This window comes from Arachis duranensis, chromosome 1 (genome assembly GCF_000817695.3).
Source record: "Arachis duranensis cultivar V14167 chromosome 1, aradu.V14167.gnm2.J7QH, whole genome shotgun sequence".
NCBI classification, from domain to species: domain Eukaryota; kingdom Viridiplantae; phylum Streptophyta; class Magnoliopsida; order Fabales; family Fabaceae; genus Arachis; species Arachis duranensis.
Window position 1 is genome coordinate 97,843,440 of NC_029772.3, and position 25,361 is coordinate 97,868,800.

The 25,361-nt window shown below is 33.0% G+C and overlaps 2 protein-coding genes across 2 annotated transcripts; both read left to right on the top strand.

Annotated features, from left to right (window-relative positions):
- Positions 1 to 8,979: 8,979 nt before the first annotated feature.
- LOC107467193 (RPM1-interacting protein 4-like) lies at positions 8,980 to 10,920 on the top strand. Its single transcript, XM_016086234.1, has 3 exons — positions 8,980 to 8,985; positions 9,098 to 9,517; positions 10,678 to 10,920. Exons 1-3 carry the CDS (start codon positions 8,980 to 8,982, stop codon positions 10,918 to 10,920), a joined length of 669 nt encoding a protein of 222 aa, XP_015941720.1.
- Positions 10,921 to 11,668: 748 nt separating this feature from the next.
- Positions 11,669 to 17,070, top strand: LOC107466355 (EH domain-containing protein 1). The gene is made up of 16 exons (XM_016085336.3): positions 11,669 to 12,002; positions 12,087 to 12,166; positions 12,320 to 12,388; positions 12,489 to 12,546; positions 12,637 to 12,692; positions 12,778 to 12,820; positions 13,117 to 13,169; positions 13,542 to 13,655; positions 14,882 to 14,984; positions 15,107 to 15,156; positions 15,317 to 15,445; positions 15,538 to 15,789; positions 15,883 to 15,962; positions 16,181 to 16,307; positions 16,431 to 16,574; positions 16,647 to 17,070. Exons 1-16 carry the CDS (start codon positions 11,918 to 11,920, stop codon positions 16,830 to 16,832), a joined length of 1,629 nt encoding a protein of 542 aa, XP_015940822.1. The 5' UTR covers positions 11,669 to 11,917; the 3' UTR covers positions 16,833 to 17,070.
- Positions 17,071 to 25,361: the final 8,291 nt, after the last annotated feature.

The window sequence follows — 25,361 nt, forward strand, 5'->3', positions numbered from 1 at the left end:
ATACAAGAATACAAAATTTTGTGTCTCTGTCCATCAGTGTCTTGTCCTATCCAGTTCTCAGTGTCTTGTCCTGTCCTGTTCTCAGAAATAAACGCAGCCTAAGGGTTTAGGTTTTTATTTTTATTTTTTGCACTGTGTTGGTGTTAGTTGGATGATCATCTTGGTAGATTGTAATTCTAATACTTGTATTTAATTTTTTTGAATATTTTTTGTCATTCATTTTTTTCATGGTTGTGTTCTAGGGTTTAGTGTTTCTTTTTTACCATAGTACTAATTTCTAGTGGTGATATTTTGGTTTACAAAGTTAAATGCATGTGTTAGTGTAGTTAACAGTTTGTTAGTATGGCTGTAAATATGCATTTTTTTTAAAGATGTGATTGTTTAATATTTTCTAAAAATTGAGAATTTCTATAATGGTGAACTCTAGTATATTTTATTGTATTTTTTCAGACGAGTGATCGACTGAGGCTTATTTTTTACCATGGAGGGAGGTTTGAAGCCCAAGCTTTTGATGGCAGAATTATGTACACATCAAGTCGCACCGATGAATGACTTAGAGTTGATGCAAATTAATTGGATGATTTTACCATAACTGGTTACTACAAGGAGTTGGGCTATGATAAAGATGATAGTTACTGGTACTTAGACTCTAAAAAAAGTTTAGCCTACGGTTTGAGGACGTTGAAGCTGGATCAGGATCTAAAGGACATGGTTAGCCTCTGCCACCAAAATGGTAATGTCATCTATATCTATTTTGAACACGGTCCCTCTACCCCTGAGTTTATAGATTATATGGAACTGTCTAATGATGATCAATGTGTTGGTAGAGGAGGTGACAAGGATGGCTTAGAGCAACATAATTGTGTTAAGGAAAGCAACATAATTCTAAGCTAATTGTGTGACCCTACTGAGCAAGAGACTCCAACACTACCGAATGAGCCAATTGTATAGCTGAATACCAAGTCAGCTGGACCCACACCAAAGCCCATTATTAGTGTGCCCTTATCACAGCCAATTTTCATTGCTCCAAAAAAAAATTTCATCACCCCAAGCCATTGTATCAACCAAATCCGATTACACCCACTTTTCCAACTAAGAAAAAAATTAACACAAAAACTACACAAACTGTTCAGAGAAATTACACCACCAAACCAACAAAAAATTTGGTGGCTTCAAGTTTAAACTTCAACAAAGTCACCTAGAAAACCTGTGACAAGATCTCATGACAAGAAGGAACCTCGAAGGCCAATCATGGGGCTGATGGTGAATTACCCGATTCATATGAATTTGCAGAAGATAATCTTTACAAGTCGCGTCTGCCACCTAAATTTTCAGAATTCAACATAGAATCTGAGGGAGAGACATCTAAAAAAAAGGAAGAAGCAAGTCGGCAATACTTCAAACAAGGGAAAAGAAAAATTTGTACATGGAGAAGACCTAATTCCCCAACGGATGACTCGAACTTTGAGAACAATGGAGGATATGAATCTGATAAGCAGAGTTTTGGTAATTTATTTAGTTTAGTGTAATTTATGTTTTGCTAAATCATATTTGTTTGGACTCATTTATCGTATTTTATTTAGTTTAGTTTAGTGTAATATGTAGTTTGTTAAAGCATATTTGTTTGGAGTTATTTATTTATTTTAGTGTAATCTGATAAGCAAGTTCATTTTCAGGTGACTCTTGGAAGTCAGATGAGCTGAGCACTCCACCAAATTTTGATAACGAGACAGACCTAGTCGTGAATTCAATTTTCAATGATGCTGTCAAGTTTGGCCATGTTAGTTTGGAATTAGGGATGAAATTTGCAACTACGAAAACTTTTAAGAGGGCTGTTACAAACTATACTCTGCAAGAAGGAAAGGGAGAATGTACTTAAAGAATGACACTACTAGAACTAGAATTGTTTGTAAAAATAAAGAGTATCCTTGGTTGATCTATTATTCTTATAACAGGGGCATGCATGTTGGCAGATTAAGACATTTAATGATGACCATACTTATAAGAGAAAGATAAGAAATATATGTGCAACTAGGAAGTGGGTTACTAAAATCCTAATAAAAAAATAAGGAAGCAACTTACATTTAGGCATTGTGAGGTATTTGATTATTTCAAGAAAAAAATTGGAGTTCAATTATCTAGGACCAACACTACAAAATCTTTAGGAGATGCTAGAAAGATTGTGAGAGGTGATGAAGCAGTCCAGTATGCCAAGCTTAGGGAATATACTAGATCTATTGTGAAACTTGGTGTCAGTGCACAACCTGGGAGACCTTATCTTTCATAATATGTGTCTTCATAGTTGCAAGCAAGGGTTTGTGCATGAATGTAGATCTTTGATTGGTTTGGATGCAGTTTTTTTGAAAACTTTCTATGGAGGATGGTTGATGTGTGTCATGGGACAAGATGCAAACTGTAACACCCTCACTATCAGAAGTCACGCTTCCGGCTGCGCCACTCTGATAGCAAGAAGTATTACGACTATTTTACATACTAAATACTAAAATAGGAGCTTGTGACTCGCCACTGTATCGCTGATTTCTTTGAAAACTGGAATCAACACTTTATCTTAAGAAAAATACAAACAGGCATAGATTCATATACAAGACTTCAGTCCATTTCCAAGGCTCTACAGGAAAGACCGCTTTGATACCATAATGTAATACCCTCACTATCAGAAGTCACGCTTCCGGCTGCGCCACTCTGATAGCAACAATTATTACGACTACTTTACATACTAAATACTAAAATAGGAGCCTGTGACTCGCCACTGTATCGCTGATTTCTTTGAAAACGGGAATCAACACTTTATCTTAAGAAAAATACAAACAGGCATAGATTCATATACAAGACTTCTTACATAATAACTCATAATATAGCATACATATAAAACATACAACTCATATCCCTCTTACAAACTTGTAATAACAAAGGCGAGGGAAGAAAATAATCTAATTAATACAACATATAAACCAAACGCAGTATAACTCTTCTTAAAATGCTTCTTCATCCGGTTCCTAAAAAGGTAAAGCTGTAGGGGGTGAGAACCTAACCACACGGTCTCACCACGGAGTTTTGAAGTTTTCATAAGAAGATATTTAATAAGAAAACTATTTTCAAACTCAGTGATTATCAATGCTTTATGAATCTTTTAAAAACCAATAGGAAATCGTTCAAAACCTTTTCAAAGAAACAATGTTTAATCTTTCAGAAATCTGAAACCTTTTCTTTCTTATAAGAAAATCTCAATCAGAAGCTAACCACGCAATCAAACAACACAATCATTAATTCAGCACCAAACTTCATTCTCAAATGTAGCACGCCAGAACAAACACAGGAAAGACAGACAAGGAAAGCACAAGTAGGTAGCAGTTACAGCAAATAGTTCAAGTAGCAGTTAAGAACAGTTTAGCAATTAGGCAAACCAAAACAAGTTCAAACCCAAGCAAAGCATACAGATGCATATGATGCATGCCTGTCCTATGGCTGATGAAGCTCATTTGTCGGTTATCCAGCCAACCCGACAAGTCTAAATTGTCCTTAGACTGTTCCCTGACGTGCATCCCTAAGAGTCTATGCATAGCTTTAATAAAATAATTTCCAAAGTTAAAATCTTTAACGAATAAATAAATTAAAATTAGTTCACAATAAGATTTTTTTCGGAAATTCTGAGTCTTACACAAACAATCACATCTATCCCATAACATGAGCTATTGTTGCGGTTGAAAATACAACAACTTGAAAGTGGTTCTTGAAACTTTTGCATGAAGACATCGGATACTTTAAGGAACATAACAGGTGTTTCATGAGTGACATGCAGAAGGTACGTATAATGTATATAAAAGCACAATATATGATATATTGGACCGTTTATATTTAATGATGGTTATGTTAAGGACTCTTTAGATTTAATGAGTGTATATTCAGGTTCTATTTTGAGCATTAAGCATTTGTGAATTCTGACGGTTACTATTGCAGGGACTCATACTAGCACTGCAGGAGGTTATGCCTGGTATGCATCACAGATTTTGTTTATGGCACCTGTGGCATAACGTTCAAAAGCAATGGAAGAACAAGCACCTCAAATTATTATTGTGGGCATGTGTTAGAGTACAGACAGTTCCAGACTTTAACAAAAAATGCAAAGCCTCAAGACTATCAATGTGAAGGCATGTGAGTATCTGGACAAGATTTTCAGAAAATCCTGGACCAGAGTGTATTACAAAGATAACCCAAAGAATGATAATGTATGCAACAACATGTGTGAAGTCTTCAACTCAGCCACCAAGCCATACGAATCAAAGCCGATACTTACACTGCTGAAAGAAGTTAGGAGGATTGCCATGACAAGCATGGCCAGAAACAAACTCAAGCTGGCCAGTCATATTAGGCATTTACCTCATATACAACAGAGCAGGCTTGCAAAGGAGAGATATTTTAGCAGATACCAAATGCCTATTTGGTCTGGTAATACCGTAGAAGTCATGAAAGAAGTTCATGGTGAGCCATACAATGTGGTATAGTTGATTTGAAAAATCACACATGCAATTGCAGGTCATGGTAGCTATCAGGTAATACACGTATTTTTTTATTTATTTGTTTTCTAGATACTGCAATATATTCACTTAGTTATCTTGCTTTTAGGATTACCTTGTCGTCATGCCATTGCAGCTATTGCATGTATGAATAGTCGGCCTGAGAACTGTGTTCATGCATGGTTAACAATGGGATCTTACAATAATACATATGAGTTTCATATCAACCTGGTCATAGAAAAAGAGATGTGGGACAGGTTTGAGTACTCTCACTGCTTACCCCTGGCAAGACCGAAACTCCGTCGGAGACCAAAACTCTATGCAAAAAAGAAGGATACACATGAGGTTCCTATTGGAGGCAGTTAAAAGAGGAAGTCCACAAAATTAAATAGACAATATCACAAGTTCACTTGTGGAACATGTGGCGATGTTGGTCACACTAGAAGGGGTACAAAGTTGCAAAAAATCTAAGGGCATAAGAGGCAGCAACAGCTGTAGAACAAGCTGATGATGAAGCTAGTGAAGAAGCCCCACAAACTGATCAAGTCGATGAACAAGTTTGTGATGAAGTTAATGTCCAACAAGGTGGACATATTGATACTCAAGTTGGAGATGTTGCTCAAGCCCAAGGTGCTGCTGCTCAAGGTACTGTTGTAGAAGGTGTTGTTGCTCAAGATACTACTGTAGAAGGTGTTGCTGCTCCTCAAGGTACTGCCGTTCAAGGTGCTGTTGCTCAAAGTGCTGCTAAAGTAATTTATGTTACTGATATTGTTTAGAAACCACAATTTGAACAATTTCATTGAATATTATGATTAATTATTACTATTAATATTGTAAATATTAGTATTGTGGTTGATTCTAATTGTTATGATTGACAGTAACTCAAGCAGAAGATAACTAGGTGAAACAAATTTTCAATTGCCAATTCTCCAAAGTCAAATATTGGTGTTGCTAATATGATTTTAAGAGAGACAATAGAAGGAGTAAGTACAGGAACATCTGGAAAGATAGAAGTTTTTATGAAGTTTGTTCCAACACGTGAATTTAAAGCACAAAAACAAAAAGGCTGATGATGTCATGTCATAAAGACTTTAGTTGTTACTTTATGCTAGTAGGAACAATTTGGTGTTATTGTCTTAGTTGTTACTTTTGATTTACTTTGTGACGGATTAAGTCTGAATTTGTATTTTATTGGTGGTTGTTTATGGTGATCCTAGCTATAAATTTTTTGTCTAATTTATATTTTGCATTTTGTACTATGTTGTTATATAATTGACATTATTATGTGTTTTTGTTAAGACAGTACCATTATCATGGTTATTATAATTATAATGATATATTAGAGGTTGTTTTATTTAAAGATGTATATTTGTTAGCTTTATTTTATCATTAGATCTTTTGTCTAGGTTAATGAGATACAAAATTGAGAAAATTTAACTTCATTTATAATCATAAATCATTACATAATGATTATGAACAAACTCATACTATAGCTATTTTTTAACTAAAATCCAAAACAACCAAACACCACAACCAAACCCATTATAACACACAACAACATTATCATTAGCATCTTTAATGTACTAATACCGTTCTCTAAATTTTTCATTCTCCAATTGAGCTCATTAAAAACTTCTTGTGCAACATGAATCACACCTTGTTTTTTATATCCAACAGCCCAACGAAAAAAATTACAATGAACTCCAAACTACAATAATGCAAAAAGAAACATTGAATTAACAATCATTAAATCATCCCTTTAAACCCGTATCAACTTAACAAGTCCATCAAATAAAGAATTTTATCTCATAATTGGGACATTCATAAAAGGTCTTCCTGAATTCTCTAGCGTTGCTAAATACTTAATCACCATACGCAACCCACAATTGCATAATATAATGTTCTTACCCCTGATTTGAATTTTCCTGTTATTGTAATTTCTTCCACTGGAGTTGTTTTTATTTGAGGTTCCTTGACCTCTATCACTACTGTCTATCATGCCTCACCCAAAAGAATGATTTTTCAGAGTTTCACAAGAAGATACTATGAACAACAACAGTAACGAGAAATAGAGATGAAAAATAATATATGACAAAGATGAACATTTGGGGGTTAAGATTTTATAAATGTGAATTGATCAATTTAGGTGTTTTAACTAAATTTTGTACAACAATTTGAGTTGAACTTTTTGTATGTCTACACCAACATATGGTTGTACACATTTGAAATATTTGGTGACTTTTGGACTAATGAAAATTTACATTTTTTAGAAAAAAAATACATTTAATTATTTTAAAAGGTAAAAAACTAATCTGAGACGAATTAAAAATTTCAAAAATTATTTTAAATATTACCTTTATATTTATATTATATACAAATACAGTGAGTGAATTTTTTTTACACAACCTATTGTTCTTTTCCGATAAGAAACTGTGTTTTACTACCAGCTGCAGACAAACTCTAAGGGGAGAGTGGAATATACTAACCGGCTTTTTTATTTAAATGCGCATAGAAAATTCTTTAATTCCCAAAATGTGCATATGTAAAAATGTTTCTCAAAATGCGCAGGACCATTTTTAGGATGGCTGGCACGAAATGGATTTTCACACCATTCTTGGTATGGTGACCACAAAATGGGAGGACCATTTCACTTAGTGCAGCACGAAATGGGGAATCCATTTCAAGCGTGGCAGAAGCGAAATAGATAGACCAAATCAGGGACAGTAGACACGAATTGGGGGCACGGCAGTGGTGATGCATCTCATCAATGTCAATTAATAAACAAAAATACACAACAAAGCACACAATGTAAGCAGCCTACCTGCAACTCAATAAGCTGCCTGTCTTTTTTTCTTGAATATGTTCTCGAAGATAATGTATATTATGTATAAAATTTTTTATTTTTTTATTTGATTTTATTCATATAAATTTTATTTATTTTTTATTATAATTTTTTTGTTCATATGATATATATTGTTGGTTGTAATTATTATATATCATGTTTGTATGATTTTTTTATTTTTGTTTTTTATTTTTATTGTATTTTTTTACTGTATTTTATTTTTGTTTTCATTTTTTATTTTTATTGTATTTTTTACTGTACTTTATTTTTGCTTTTATTATATACTAATTATATGTAACAAAAGAGTCATAAATAATAAAAATTTATAATCCAAAATATATTAAATTAAAGAGTACTCACGAAACTAAAATAAATTATAATTATAAGCTAATAAAAAATAAATATTGATCAAAATCAAAAGAATGATACTTTTAAATTTTGAGAGAAAATAAAATCTATGTTAAACTATTGGCAATGTAAAACATGATTATAATTTGCATTGTAAAAAAGCTCTTGAAAAATACATAAAAATTGAAAACATGATTATAGCAAAGTATCTCCACTGCATTGAGTTCGTCCATTTCATGTGCTTCATACACGAATTTTACTATTTCGTGTGTGTCATAGACGAGGTCACTCATTTCGTATCTGTTGTAGAAGATGTGGCCCGTGTCAGATCCAATGCACTATTTTGTGCTCACCATTCTTGATTTGTTGTCTAGAACCATTTCGTGGCTGACCCAAATAAAATAGCCGTGCGTAAACCATTAGGGAAATGTTTGAAAGCTGGCATGGCTTGCATAATAGACAACAAGGGCAGCAGATGTGGATGACAGTGTTTTTTGCAGTTATTTGGAACATCTGGTTGGAACGGAATGCACGAATCTTTAAGAATACAAGAGCAAGCCTGGAGGTAATCCACACAAAGACGGTGATGAGCTATACAGAATGGCGTGGTGGTGATTCTGGGGGAGGCTGTTGATAGGTCTGGGGTGTTAGGTGTTGGTTTGGTTAGTAGCTCGTTGTGTGTCTTCTTCTTTATTTTATGCTCCACTTTAATGTGTTGAGCTTTCTATGTTTCAAAAAAAAAATAGCCGTGCGTATTTGAGGAGGAAGATCAAACCGTGTGTATATTGAGAATTAAAGAATTTTACATGCGCATTTCAGTAAAAAAAGCCTATACCAACCTGACGAGAAATAACGAGATGAGAGGAGTGATTATAGTAAGTTTCAGTTTGTCAGCTCACTTCACTGCTCAGATACACGTATACTGCGTTAGCTGGTGTTGTCGTTTAGCGGGTTTTGCCATCTGGCAATATAGTTTATACTCTTTCTTGTTTGTTCTTAAATCTTAATTTATTTGCACTCTTTGAAATTCTACATGAAAGATATGATACTCACTCATGATTCATGATGATTCAACATTGTAAAAGAAGTACGTTGTATTCTAAATTAAATAGTAAAAGACTTGGTAAACATCGTGATTTGTTTTGTAAGTCTTGGTTTTGTCTTGCGATTTTGTCCACACTATTTGTAGTCGCTCCCACATTCTTAATTCTCGTCAATCACTACTTGTATTGTCTCAACCTCGATCCCAGAAACATGACGGTGAGTATTCATCATTCTCTACTCTAACTCGCTCTTTTTCATATTTTAGAATTTTTAACCTTATGGCTTCGATCAATATATGATTTTAATCCTCCATGTATATATATTCCAGCATGCGCATGTCCCAAGGTTTGGCAATTGGGATGCAGATAATGTTCCATACTCGGCATATTTTGATAATGCGCGCAGGCAAAATTCCATAACAAAAGCAAAAGATTCAGAGGTCGTCTTTAAAAAAAATAATGATGACGTGGATGCATCGAGGGCTTCTTCTCGTAATCGCTCCAGATCCTACAGAAGGCGGCATAGGGAAGGGCGAAGCAATAGTTCCAGACGCCAATTGCACCACCGCACAAGAATGACAACACAAGAAGCTAGTGAAATAAATAATTTTGATCACTCTGTCATGACGAAACTAAATTTAGGAACGCACCATGGAGGTAATGATAATAATAGTGCTCCCTTCTCTCCACCAAGACGTCAAATTAAACGCAGAGATAGTACTACAATAGGTCATCCCTTTCAGCATGCGGTAAGTTTCTCACTCTCGATCATCTCTAAATCTCTGATTAGTAATGAATAAAATGTTAGGGGTTAATACTTTTAGTATAAAAAATACAAATATTAATTAAATTGGATCGTCCAATTTGTTTGAGGAAGAAGGATAAACTATAAATTAAAAGGTTTAATTTTAATTTTTTTTAAACAAAAATCAAAATGTCCTATTTCAATGTTAATTTTTTTATTTTTAAAAATATAAATTAGACCGTCTAATTTGTGATACTTTGTTAAAAGAATTAAATAATGTAAAAAAACAGAGACACAGATTTTTTAAATCCACAGCAATGTAAAATATATTTCCTACCATATATTTTTTGTGATACACACTCCTCCAACGTAGAAAAAATAACAAGCGGAATTAATTAATATTGGTTTAAATACAAGACAAAAACAATTAAAAGGCGTTATTACCTAACATTTCATAATAATGAATATAGTCTGAGATCAACGGAGTAAAAATACATTCATGATGAGTGGATTAAGTGTGTGTTTGGATTACAGTTTGCAAACGGAAGTTTGAATAAAATTGATTTTGCAAATTTGATTTTGATGAAAAGTAAGTTTGTGTTAAATGATTTATGTTTGACAATATTTATATCAAAATGGATTATAGTAAAATAAATATTGTTTGGATTATACTATTTAAAATCATTTTTAGATACAAAATTACTAAAATAGACATCAATTTAAATTATTTTTGTATATTGTTTTAATTTAGATATTTGAATAGATCTTATTAATTAATTCTATAATAAAATTAATATTTATACAGTAAAATAAAAATAATATATAAAAATTGGCAAAATATACTTTTAATTAAAACTAACAAAATATAAATTTTAGAGAGTACTAAAAATAATTATAAAAGATAAAATTGGTAAAAGATAAATAAAGATTGAGTATTGATGGCTAAAAGTCCGTTAGTGAAACGCAGAAACTTAAAATTGTTGCTTCTTGAAAACGTGGTTTTGAATGTAAAATCACTTCTGCGTTCATGAATCAAAAATTTGCCAAACCAAAAATTGCAGCTTTCAAGATATCTAAATGTACTTTTTCTCTTTAAACGTGATTGCCAAACACACCCTAAATGAAAACCAAAGAAAACCGCTTTTAACTAATTGAGTGGGACAGAACAAGGAAGGAACACTAGTACCAGAATTCGGAGCTTGGGATGCCACGGATGCTAAATCAGCACAGGGTTATACGGCTATATTTCGGAAAATCAGACAAGAAAAGCTAACTGCAAAACGCCGCAACCACTTTCCCAATAATAATGCTCAATCAATGAACAATAACATCCAGAACCAATGTAGCAGTAGTTCTTCCTCCAGATTTTCTAAGGTAACAATGTTGAAGTTTGTGCTGTCTATGTAACTTGCGAGATTGGTTTGCATGAATTTCATCGTCGTTTGTACATGTGTGTATATATATAAGCAATTAATTTCATTGTTCGTAACTTTATTGTACGTCCAGATAATGAAGCAGTGCTGTTGCTGTTTAATTTCAAACGAAACCAAATGAACACGGAACACCTCTCGCGCATAGGGAGATCCTCAATCTTGGAACTGCAAGTATACTAAGAACTCCTCATTCGCGCTGCTGAATCCTATAAGAACTAAGAATTCATCCAGATGTTTTTAATCATTTGGAATATTACGTAATATCACTTGATATGTCTTGTATGTACTAATGTAGTACCGTACCTTTATATAAATATTTGAAAGCATCTAAAAATTTAACACTAACACAAATACACAATGATCATTAAGGAGCGAAGGAATTTATATTATGAGTAACTTTATATTTATTTAAAAGATATGCTAACAAAAGATAAAATTTTAGTTACAGTCATACGAAATTGATAGTTAAGAATTATTATATGATATTAAAAATTATTAAAAAATAATTTAATCAATCCTGTCAAATTATTTAACTATTTTCGGTTATAATTTTAAACAAAATTACAGTATGACCATTTGTGACTAATATCTACATGATATATTTGCTAAACAATTTATTCAAAATATATGGTATCTTCTAACCACTTCCAATTGTAATCGTTAGATAAAGAAATATTTATGCAAGTAACTCCCTGTTTCTTTATGCTTCATAACTTCCGAAGGAAGTCCATTTGAGTAAACTCATTAGCAAAGATAAACTATGAACTTTCCGTTGAAAGCGGCGCACGTCAGTGGCGCTGACGCTGAGGGAGAGGGTCCCAGTCAAACAAATTCAAAATTATTTAAAAAATTATAGCAGTAGCAATAGTAATTGATTTCACCACACTAACACAGTGGATCAAATCCCCGTAAATTCAACTCCGATCCGCAATACCCAAACAAGAGGAGAGAGAAAGAGAGAGAGAAACCCGATGAAGACGGTGTCGGAATGGATGGATTCCTGTTCGAAAGAGCAGATGCAGATTTACCAGCAATGGTTCAACTTGGCCGATTCAGGTTTTGCTTCAAACTTCCTTTGATTTCTGCTTCAATCTCTTCCACTCACATACCTGTTCATTCATTTCTTTAATTTCACGGTAGATGGAGATGGCCGTATCACTGGCAACGATGCTACCAAGTTCTTTGCTCTCTCCAACTTATCCCGCCCTCAACTCAAGCAGGTACATTCTATCAATTATTAAATTAAGTTACAGGAACTGTGTTTCATAAGTTATGGTGAAATTATTTGTGTTTGCTATTCTGAATTTCAATTGAACTTTTCATGTTCTTGTGGTTGCTAATGTTATCCGATCCCCTTATCTGCCTCCATGAAGGTCTGGGATATTGCCGCAAATAAAAGACAAGGATTTCTAGGTTTCGCGGAGTTTGTTACGGCAATGCAGGTTGGTAATTTGTCATCTTTGTTAACTGTTTTATGTTATTGTTGACTGTGTTCTTTCTCTGATCTGAAATCTGAAATTTTATGTGTTCTGTAATAATCAGCTTGTCGCGTTGGCCCAGGCAGGATATGATCTCAACTCGGATATCCTTAAAACTCAGAGTACGTTTGACTAGTGTGTTTATTGTGTTAGTGTTAAATGCAGTTACTTGTTTCAATCGATCTTCATCATTTCAATTTAATTGTTCACAGTTGACACTGAAAATATCAAACCTCCAGTCATGGAAGGAACTGATGCTTTAGTAGCAGTAAGTAGTGTTTTTCATCACTTTTTGCTTTGGTATATACATCATATTATTTTTACTGATGCTTTTTCTTGTTATTTCCCCCCAGAAAACTCAGAGTTTAACAATAAGTGGCCAACATGATGTAAATGGTTAGAGTTAGATATATAGAATTTGTATAAACTAGCATTTCTACCCATGAAAATTCAAACTGCTAACAAATTAACTCATGAATGAAATTAACGTTTGGGTAGTTTTGTAACACAAAGACTATCTTTTGTAGGTACAAAGTTAGTTTTATACATTCATGGATAGCCTTTTTAGCATTCAGAACTTTTATGGGTAGAAATTATAGTTACTCTAATTTCTTTCTTTCATTATTCATGATAGTGTACTATTTAACTAAATATTGATTAAATTGAATTCCTACTGTTCTGAATATATGCAGCGACTCAACTTCAGCCATCTACTTCATTCGTTTCAAAACCACCGGTAAAGAAAGTATGATTCATTCATCTTGTTAACTCTTGATAAACTTGCATAAATACTATTTCACAGTAAGCATACAGTTTTAGTCTTTACATTGATTACCCCCAGCGAGTTAGTCGTTGGATACATGTCATGGGGGTTCGACTATGTTTTTATGTTGGTTGTCGAAGACCTAACACAACACTCCTCCTTTATCCGGGTTTAGGACCGGCTATGTACCGCAAGTGTAACATAAGCGGAGTTGAGTTAGTTGTTGGATACAAGGCACTATTTGTAGGCTTATGAGTACTATGTAAAAACAAATTATAAATGTGCTTTTGTGAAGTTTTTTGTTTCTTTTAAGTTTGTTTCCACAAATCTGTAACAATAATTTGCTTTTCTTAGTTACCTCTGAATGCAGTTACATCAATAATTGATGGCTTGAAGAGGTTATATGTCGAGAGGGTAAAGCCATTGGAAGTCACTTATCAATTCAATGATTTTGTATCTCCATTATTGGTAAGTGATATTTATACCAGCCATGGTTCTTGAACTTTCCATTTGACTCTCAATTCCTAAAAGATAGGTCGGAAAGTCTAAATATCCGAGAGTGCTAAATGCCTAAACAGTACGACCCTCTCCAAGAGAGCTTCCCAATATTCAAACACTTAATTCCTAATCTACGATATTACAATTCTACTATACTAAAGCAATTCAACTTCATAGAAACTTATTCTGACAAGCACCTATAAATTTGAATAAATTCATTGTACTATGGAATTTAGGAGTTTAATTACAAATAATTGATGTTAAAAGACTTAATCTAAATTCTCAAACAATTTTTGCAAAATTTATTCCTATTTATGTTACATGATTTGAAGCTCCAAGGTAGAATACAATCCCTTTTTTTTAGGGAGGTTAAAAAAAGAGAGAGAAAAACTCCTATAATTATTTATTCTACATTTTATGATTTAACATAAAATTATCAAAGTGACCACATTAGACAAGAAAATAATAAAAAATAAAAAATAGATAACTTGAACGAAATTTATATTAGTAGGTCAATAAAAATGAAAATTTTTGTTTTGATATATTTGATTTCATTTAAATTTTTTTCTCCAGTAAGTTGACTAATGAAATTTGTATTTTCATTCTTTTGTTCTTAAGGAACTAGGAAATATATATTACTCATCATTGATCAATATTTTTATTTTTAAAATTTAACATGAATATAAGTTAAAATAAATTTTATAATTAATAACTAATACTAGAATATGTGGACACCAAAGAAAATAATACTAGAATATGTTGTTGGAAATAAAATAGTTATAATTCAGTTTCTAGTTAAAGTTGCATTATGTCACTCAAAGGAGTGATTAACTTTAAATTGAATATAACTAGATAAATATACTATTTAATTACGTTTAGTTACCAAAAACTTTTTCTTTAAAATGTACTTCATAATATGCAAGATCTTATAATCTGCGAGTACAGTTTCCATTTTGAATTTAATAGAAATTTATGAGTTTACTTAACCCTCAAGTTTATCAACTTGAACACCAACTATATGATTAAAAGATGCTAAATTCTGTTAAATGTCCAGTCTATAACATCGCATCTCATTTATGTAAATATGATGATAATGTCTTCAATTCTTTTCTTTCTTTCTTCTTTTTATTTTCTTTATTTATTTATTTTTTTTTTTTGTGGTGTAAACATAATGTTTTCAATTTGATCTTTTTCAGACAAATAGTGATTTTGATGCGAGACCAATGGTCATGCTTCTTGGACAATATTCTACAGGAAAAACAACATTTATCAAACATTTGCTAAGATGTGATTATCCAGGTTGGTTAAGTTGTCGATGATCTAGCATCCATGATATATCAATTGCTTCATGCATACTAATGATTGTAGATGTGCTTACATTATTTTGTTGATGGCATATTCTGTATAAAATCTTTATTCAGGTGCACACATTGGACCAGAGCCTACAACTGACAGATTTGTTGCTGTCATGGTACCATAAACTTAGTTCATGTATTGTCTTTGGAAGTTCTTCAAGTCCAGGATATATATATATATTGGTTGCAATAAGATCGTTTTATACTTGTAATTTGTTCTTGCACACTTGTGCTTGTGGAAGTTCAAAAATGTTTGTAATATATTTTTGTTTGTAGTCTGGACCTGATGAGAGGACTATTCCTGGAAATACCGTGGCTGTTGATGCTAACATGCCTTTTAGTGGATTGACAACTTTTGGTGGTTCATTCTTGTCAAAGTTCCAATGCTCCCAAATGCCACATCCAGTAAGCTTTTCTATATATTTTGAAATCCAGTTTTATTTGAAAGTTGATTGTCAATTAATTCTCCCCGACATTGATACAATTTACTCTTTCAGTTGCTGGATGAAATAACATTTATCGACACTCCTGGTGTCCTCTCAGGAGAAAAGCAAAGGACTCAAAGAAGTTATGACTTTACTGGGGTTATATCTTGGTTTGCTGCAAAATGTGATCTGATTCTTCTTCTATTTGATCCTCATAAACTTGACATCAGTGATGAATTTAAACGCGTAATAGCATCTCTAAGAGGTCATGATGACAAGATACGTGTGGTTTTGAATAAGGCAGACCAAGTTGACACTCAACAAGTAAGGCAATATCAAAACTTGATACGGTCTTATATAAATATAATTGTTATCCAATTTTTGGGGATTTACATGCATCATATTGTAACATTGTAGCTTATGAGAGTTTATGGAGCATTGATGTGGTCATTAGGAAAAGTTCTAAATACTCCAGAAGTTGTGCGTGTATATATTGGGTAAGTTTACTTTCAAGTACAGTTAAAGGTCCGTTGCTTAACTTACAAGGGTCCATTTAACTATTTTTTGGTGCTTGAACTCTCAACTTGCGATTGATCATGCTGAACTATTTTATGTACCCACTGTTTTAGTACTTGATTTGACATCACATAAATGTAATCCTTCCCAAGTAAGTTGATATTCTTCAGTTCTAATTTTTTGCTACTTTTCTTTGCAGCTCATTTAATGATAAGCCTATGCAAGAAGGCTTTGTTGGACCGCTAGGACAAGAACTATTTGAGAAGGAACAGAATGATCTCCTTGCAGATTTGGTAGATATTCCAAGAAAGGCTTGTGACAGTCGGGTATGGCCCATATTCTGATCTTCTTGTTTGCATGTAGCATATCACTGCAACCTTATACTCATGTTTGCTTGGAATTCCTTTTACTTTCTAGATATACCATCTGATTTCCTTGGAATAATGCAGATCAATGAATTTGTTAAACGTGCTAGAGCTGCTAAAATGCATGCATATATAATTAGCCATCTTAAGAAGGAGATGCCTGCAATGATGGGAAAAGCTAAGACCCAACAAAGGCTCATCGATAATCTCGAAGAAGAATTTAGAAAGGTGTCCTTCACTTCCTTCTCCATTGCCTATTAGATGTCTTAATTGCTTATCATTTCTGGTTTTGTAAAACAGGTTCAAAGGGAGTTTCATCTACCAGCTGGTGATTTTCCCAATGTGGAGCACTTTAGAGAGGTTTTGAGTGGTTATAGCATTGACAGATTTGAGAAACTGAAGCCCAAAATGATTCAAGCAGTAGATGACATGCTTGGATATGAAATACCAGAGCTATTAAAGAAATTCAGAAATCCTTATGATTGAATTATAATATATCTTAAGGCTTAAGGCATTTAATTTTATTTTAGAGAAATTTGTATGCTATGTCAGCAAATAGAATTTAAGAAAAATTCCAAATCATGATAGGTAATTATCATGTAAACTGTTATGTATTAACTTATAGATTATTTCTCACATTTTCAAAGTGGATCAGTAGTTGATAGTGGAAAGTTATTTTGTAATGTAATTGCATAAAGAATTGTATCCATGGACTTGTCATGAATGTCTCAAGTTGTATCTATAGTGGAAAGTTATTTTGTAATGTAATTCATTAAAAGTCACTAATTGTCCATGATCAAAGTTTGTTGAGAGTAAAATTCTAGAAAGCTCGCTTGCTGTCAGCAGACTGGCACCGTATCATACATAACAAGAATGAGTTTACAAGGGGGAAGAGATGATTCGGAAATTATGGTGAGTTATAGTCTGCACCTGGCTAAATGAGGTGAATGAAGCACTTTTTACCTCTGACACCTGTTTGGGTCTTATTGTCCGGTCTTTTGATGCTTTTCAATTTTATCCTCTAAAATGGGGTTAATACTCAAGATGGCCCTCAAATTTGACTCTTGATGTAATTTAGTCCTCAAACTTTCAATTGATTCAAATTGTATCCTGAAATTTTGACTCATGCCTCAATTTGACCCTTTCGTCATTTTCCGTCACCGAAAAATTAACCTGACGAATTTCAAGGGCATATGATCAACAATTTTTTTTTTCAGTTTTACCCTTCTTTTATATCTACCACCTATCATCACACTACTCTCTCTCCTCTCAACCATTGAAACAACCATCACTGGCCAAACAAACCATTGAAACTAAGAGTCGAATACATCACTACATCAAAACAAGAATTCAAAAAAAAAAAGAAATTTTTAAGTTTTATTTTTCCAATCTTCACCCTAATTTGTTTAGATAATAAAATCAAGTTCAATTTTTTTTCTTTTTTTTTTATTCTGGGACAAAGAATGAATGGGTTGAAAGAAAAATTATTGAGGAAGCTGAAATTAATCAAGCCAATTGGGTCTCAGGTAGGGATGAAAAAAATCAGACGGCCTGCTAAGAGCCTGCAGCCTGGCCTAACCTGTTATAAAATAGGCCCAGGCTCAGGCTCTTATAAAAGCTTTATTATGTTAATAGGTCAGACTCAAACTCACTAATTAGCCTTATTGGCCTGTCAGACTTGCTTGGGCCTGTTCATACATAATTACATATATAAATAATTTTTTTATTATTAACAAAATTATAAAATATTTTAAATTTATTATATTTAATCATAAAAATTTTGTATATTTTAAATACTTTAAAATTTAAATTTTTTTATAAATATTAAATATAACATATTACATATAACCATGTTTACTAAAAAATAATTTTTTTAAATAATATTTTTATTTTTATAAAAAAATATCAGGCCTTTTAACAGGCTTCAGGCCCGGCCAGGCCAGATTGAATAATAGGCCAGACTCAGTACTTTTAAAAAAGCCTATAACAGGCTGTAGGCCAAGCTCAGGCCAATTGATACATGACAGGTCAGGTCTGTTAAGAGCAAAATCTGACATGCCCTATTTTTACCCCTAGTCTCAGGTAAGATCAAATCCTTCAAGTGAAAGTATTAGTACATTGATTTTTTTCAAAAGATTCCAACTTTTAACCTAAGTTCCCTCTTTGTTTCCCGAAAAAATATTCCCAAGAAAATAGTTGTTGTCCCCCCTTTCTAGAGAACTTTGTTACAACGAATTTTTATGGTGGCCAATCCAATTAAAAAGAATCAGAATCCCATGACACCAAAAAAAGAGGGTTAAGTCTCAAGAGTCTAATTTTAGAAAATAGGTTTAAGTCTCCCCGATGTTGTGCGCACATGGATGGTGTTGCTGTAGGCCAAATTGAAAGCTTTTCACACTTGTTCACCCAGCACTATGTAGATCAAGGTCACCCAAAATTTCCTAGCACAAGCAACAGAAGATTCAGAAGAGGAGTGGAGGCAAACGGCCAACCCGAGCACCGCGATGGCGAAGAAGAACTAGAATACGCAGAGCCAGAGCAGAGACAGATGCTGACCCACAACGGTGACGGCGACGATGGCTCAGAGGCAGAAGCAGAGGATGGCGAAGGCTAATGAAATAAAAAAGCACGAGAAGAGGCAGATCCAGAAGACATGCTAGAGCTATTTGAGGCTTGCTCCTGCTCCCCAATTCACCAGAAACACAATGATTTGAAAGAAATGGGGTTGCTAGATTTTTTTTTCAAATTATTAGGAGCTAAATTGATGCATACAAAAATTTTGCCATGTCAGACCATCGTTGAGGCTGCCAAGTGTTAATTACACATGCCACGTCAGCTTTCCGGTGACGGAAATAGACAGAAGGGCCAATTTGAATTACGTCTTAAAATTTCAAGGTACAAATTGGTAATTTGAGAGTTAAATTAAATTGGGAGTTAAATTTCAGGAGTCATTTTGAATATTAACTCTTTGAAATGTCCTATATTATTTAGTGCCCTCTATAATATTTAATATTTACACAATTGTCCAGTTGTAGACAGATGGGCCTCCACTCTAGTATTGATTTTAATGGGTTTACAAACTTCAAAAAAATTGCAAAATAAGAATTAAAAAAATTGAAAATGTTAAAACCAATTCACAACCATCACTGACGGATCCACTGCTACCGCAAAGTGTTAAAGACAAGTGTGGAAAATTTTACATCTGCAAAATAGTATGGTACATCCAAATTGCAGAATGTAAATATAAAGTGTCTAATTTAATTATTTGTTATATTCTTATATTTTAACGTATTATATCTAAAAATTATTTTATAATTGAATCATTGTCACTTTATAAAAGTAAACTTATAAAATAAAATACTTTTTGAGCAAATAAATAATGCCCGGTTTAAATTTAATTTAAATTTAGATATATTTAATATTTAAAAAAGTTAGATAATAGAAAACCATTAGATCACGAGCTTCAGAGGCTCACCCTTGCATCTTAATGGTGGCTGAATCTCCACCATGCCCACAGTTGCTGGCTCCTCGCCTCAATAACCACACAAAGTTGTTCCTGTCAGAGGTGTCTGTAAGTTTCATCGTGAATTTTTTTTCGGTCAAGTGGATTAGACAGCTCTCAATTTTAAGGTATTATACTCATACATTACACACTCACACAACATACTCACACACACTACATGAGTACATATTATTAACATTATTCTATATTCCTCCAAAAAAAATTTGAATCCGATGCAACTCTATGTGAGACAAACAAAATTATCATTTAACCCAGGCCTCGGCTGCTAAGTTTCACCGTGAACTTAGACCTGAGTTGTTCCCTATCTAATGAGAATGGCCCCATCTAATAAGAAATTGAGAATGGCCTCATCTTCCTTCTCAATCCGCCCAAGTTGATGAGCCACTGCCCTTTTTGGTGCTTTTGACCATTACTTCGGTGGATCCAAGTCGAATTAGAATTTTTTTGTACATAGTAACTGTTAAGGGTTATATAAACCCAACTCAAACTCACAAGGATCTAGCAACAAACAAACCATGAGACTAATCTCTCCATTACTTTTCTCACCTAAACCTAACTCAATTAAAATAAACAGCAGTATTTTAGTCTCTATTGCAACTCCAATCTGCCTCTGCAATGGTCTCGATCAAAGTGGAGGTGATCGGAAGTACTGAAAAAGTCAAACTCATGGACCTGGAAGCTCTAAGTTGTCGCTGGGCTACTGGTTTTGAAGACTCCACCGTGTCCTCGGCCACGGTCTTGAGCTTGGGGAATTTTTTTTGACATAAACTTGGGGATTCTTTTTTTTTTTGTCATAAACTTGGGGATTCTTTAAGTTGCATATTAGAATAACTTTTATCATCAAATTATGGGCTTAAAAAATCACAAGACCTGAGATTGGTGTACGAGAAACTCGAATATGATACACAGAAAAAAAGAATAAAACCTTAAAAGAATGATTGAAAATTTTGGCATAATAAGATTGCATATTGACAAAGTAGACCCTAACTTGGTTAAAATTAATAATTTTAGAAGAAATCAATACCACCGCTTCAAGGTCATAAAATAAACCACACTTTGTCAGGTTATAAAAGAAAAATAACAGGTATCAATAATGTGCACTAGCCAGCAACGTGGATAAAGTGTATCATTCATCTCATTTAATTAGGTACAGACTATACTTCACCGCAAATTATACCAGAAAAGAGTGTGAAAGTACTGTGACATGCACTTTCTGCAAGACTGAAACTTGGACTATATACATTGTACACGTTACTTGAATCATTTTTAAATTTCAAAGTCAATCTAAATATAGCTATCTATTAATAATATTGGTGAGGATACATGTACAGTTATTTTTTAAACAAAATCTAATTAAGATGGTATAAAATAGCAAAAAAAAATGCACAAATATGTTATCACGTTTTTTTTCAGCAGTAGTAAAAATTTTTATTAGAGAGTACAAATTTATTGATATAGTATAAAAATTTATTTATAATACAAAAAATTTTACTTATAACACAAATTTATTAATATAATATAAAAATTTTGTACATAACACAGAAATTTTTGTACATAATACATAATTTTTTACTATAAATATATTTTGTTGGTTGTTAATATTTTGGGCATGCGGTATTTTAAAAATTTTTATATTGTGTACCAAAATTTTTATGTTGTGCATATTTTGTTAGTTTTGTGTTAATATTTTAAACATATAATTCTTTAAAATTTTGTGCTATATACTATAATTTTTATGCTGTACACCAAAAATTTATGTGATCACTTCAAAAGTTCTATATTCTAAGAGGGATAAAAAAAAGAAAAAGAAATTAAATAACAATAGTAAAATAGTGCAGCTTCATGAAGAAGAAAAAAATAGTGGCCATGGCAGCAAGGACAATGATAAAAACGTTGAAGAAAAAAGTACAAAAAAAGATTACGGTGACAACAATAACAATGTTGGAGAAAGAAGTACAGTAAAAGAAAAGACTATAACGAGGCCAATAATAAAAGAAAAAGAAAAAATAAATAAATAGTAATAAGAAAGCGAAGAAAAAATAGCAGTTCCGGGAACATGACTAGGGGAGGAGAAGAAGCAAACAATGACTTGATTAAAAATTTGGTTAAAAAAATAGTTGAGGCCTAATTTACTTTATTAAATAATAAAAGTTTCCAAATTAATAGGTATCGGATTCGATGGTCCTAGAACGTTTGGATCATTAAATGGTCCCAGAACAAAACATATTTTTTAAGTTTTTTTAATAATTGCTAAATAGCCATTTTCTAATTTTAATTACAAATTAACCCCGTATATTTTATTTAATCATAAAAACTATTTTTATTTTATAAATGATTATTTTATCATAAATCTATCATGTTTATTAACAATCAAAAACAAAAACAATAACGAATTAGATCTTCCATTGATCCTAATAAACTTTTTGGCTATTCCAATCGATTAAAAGATTATATTTGATCCGTGATGTTCGTCCAGGACCGTGAAATTGTGTTTCTCTAAAAATCAATCGATTGGATTATCAAAATAATCGATTGAATTTCAGGTTTCCATAACTCAATCGATTAGACTACAAGTTGTTATCACAAAATAATCGATTGAAAATTGCAATGCAGTATGGTTTTTGCAAAAATCAATCGATTAGTCATATTACCCAATCGATTGAACGATGACTAAAATGTGGGTTTTTTATAATTCAATCGATTGTTTATACTACCCAATCGATTGAATACTTCAAAACAACCTGAGGTTTCACAATTCAATCGATTGGTTGTGATACCCAATCGATTGAATTCATCAAAACAATATGGATTTGCCAAATTCAATCGATTGGTTATGCGACCCAATCAATTGAAGTGTGTAATAGCAACTTGATGCCTCACAATTCAATCGATTGGTCGTGTTACCCAATCGATTGAATTTTATACGTGACTTCCAATTCAATCGATTGGTATGAGAATTCAATCGATTGGGAAGTGATGTAAATATGTTTTTTTCGGCATTCAATCGATTGGTAATGTAATCCAATCGATTGAAATTTGAAATTCGCTATCTATTAAACCCAAACCATGCGTATTCACTCTCTCCCCGTTTTAAAACACCATAATACCATTTTTGCACCTCTCTCCTCTCTCATCGAATCCAGAAAGCTTCTTCTTCTTCTCTCTTCTTCTTCTCTAATCTCACCAACATCCACTCCAAACTATATACGTATTATTAATTCTCATCCAAATCCTTACAAAACTCACCAAATCAATATCCCCAAAATTACCAAAACTAAGAACGCCAAAAGAGCTAGGGTTGAGGGAGAAAGCTCTGCTTCCGCCAGACTGGTTGCTTCATCACATTACATGGCAAGGTGGCTGCCGTCTCCAAGGACACTGAACAACTATGTGAAAAAGTTTGAGTCAAGGGCAATTGTTCCTCCTAGGTACATAACAGCCGAGTTCATTCATGATAGACATTATAACTTGGTCTGAAATGCTTTGCAAACACAGCACTTGACTGATTTTGTACAAACTAAGGATGATTATTACCCGCACTTGGTTAGGGCTATTTATAGTACTTTAAATTATGTTATTCCTGAACCTAGAGAAGAGGGTGAGGAGGCAATGCCGTTGATTGAGTTTGATTTAGGGTCACGGCATTATAGAGTTACTTTGGAATAATTAGCTGAACAATAGAATTTAGTTTATTATGGGGCAAAATTTACTGGAGGTATTGCGGCAAATGAGGAATAGGGTGAATATAATAAAATGATGGATTTGCAGAGTCTACAGTATGAGAATCCACATATGGATGCTATAGGTAATATAAGTTGCAGTGATTTGGGTAATGAACAGCGTATACTGCTGTATTTGTTTTCGTACATGTTAATTCCAAGAAAACATAATCATGGAATCTTGTTTAACGAAGATATTTTAGTGCTTTGGACTATGGTGACTGGAAAGGAGATAAACTGGCCTTATTTTATGGTTCATCATATACTTGAAATGAAGAAAGGAAAATCAAGTGTTGGTTTAGGATATGCTTGCCAATGGACCAAGATTTTCACCTGGCTTGAAATTGACTTGAGTGAAGAAAAAAGTGTCATCTTGAGTAACGTAGCCAAGATTGATGACAACACTCTAAGATAGATGGAAAGAGATCCGGATGCCCAAGAACCTCAGATCCAAGGACAACCACAAGACCCTGAGGTGCAAGCAAAATCACAGGAACCCCCACTACCACCCCCTCCTTCGCCAACAATGCGAGATTTGATGGATGAATTGCGAAGAATGAGAGTATATATGGAGGGGCAATTTGCTGATATGAGGCAGCGTCAAGACAGGCAAACTGAAGCTATCAATCGTCAAGGAGAAACAATCGATCTTCTATACACTAATCTAGGCATCACAAATCCAAGGGGCATCATCCCAAGGCCTGGACCATGAAAAAATTGTTATCTAGAACTCCACATGATCCTATAATCCCCATTGATGCTTGGGTGAGAGTTAATGTTAGTGAGTTACAAAAAAATCTAGGACATAATCTAGGTGTTTTTTTCACTGTATCCTAAAATGTGTCATGTCACTTTTGAGAGTACTAGGTATTATTGTTCACTGGGTATTTTGACAATTTTAAATGATTTCATCCCTGTAAATCATATTATGAATTTTACTTTGGAATTGATTGTAACTTTTTCATTGGTTCATGAAATCCAACAGAAGCATAAGTTCTTGCAAGTTTCTTGATGAAAGTTTCTTGATACTGTTACTATTGCAACAGTTGGTGAAAGTTTCTTGATGCTGCTACTATTGCAACAGCTGGTGCCAACATGATGCTTAGTGAACACTAAAATTAATATCAATTCAATCTTTGGACTTTGTTCTGCTGATCATGAAGCATAACACTGACATTTTTGCTAGTGTTTTATTCTGCCATTTTCATACATGATGGCAAAAATTTCTTGTGCTTTTATTAGGTAGTGCAACTTTTAAGCTTATTTTGTTTTTAAAGAAAGTATTATGACAATCTAACTTTTTTATTATACAAAGAAGCTAAAGTAGCAAAAAACATCTAAACTATGCATGTAAATCTGGGAACTTAATTCACATGTAGAGTTCTTGAATATTCAGTGGGACTTTAGTACATTTTTATAATTCATATGTAGAGTTCTTAAAGGTACTAGGTTTGTTTGAATTGTAGGACCTGCTCTATCCTTCGCATGATTTTACTACATAATTTATTTAAACTCTTGGATGATGCATTAATATTAGCTGAATCCTTTTTAAGTTAATCTATATCCTTAAGATGCAATCAGTTCTTGAAACCAATTGATTGAAGAATGCTTGCAATCAGGTATTTGTATGGATTCAATCGATTGTTTTGGTAGTGAAATCGATTGAATTATCCTCAATTGCTTATTCAATCGATTGTTTTGTTAGTGCAATCGATTGAAGTACACATAATTACTGTTCCAATCGATTGTTTTGTTATTGTAATCGATTGGAAT

Coding starts and splice junctions, on each gene's coding strand:
- LOC107466355 (XM_016085336.3), top strand. CDS start 11,918: ATGAAGACGGTGTCGGAATGGATGGATTCCTGTTCGAAAGAGCAGATG. Junction 12,167..12,319: donor CCCGCCCTCAACTCAAGCAG/GTACATTCTATC, acceptor GCCTCCATGAAG/GTCTGGGATATTGCCGCAAA. Junction 13,170..13,541: donor CAAAACCACCGGTAAAGAAA/GTATGATTCATT, acceptor TGCTTTTCTTAG/TTACCTCTGAATGCAGTTAC.
- LOC107467193 (XM_016086234.1), top strand. Junction 9,518..10,677: donor GTCATCCCTTTCAGCATGCG/GTAAGTTTCTCA, acceptor TGAGTGGGACAG/AACAAGGAAGGAACACTAGT.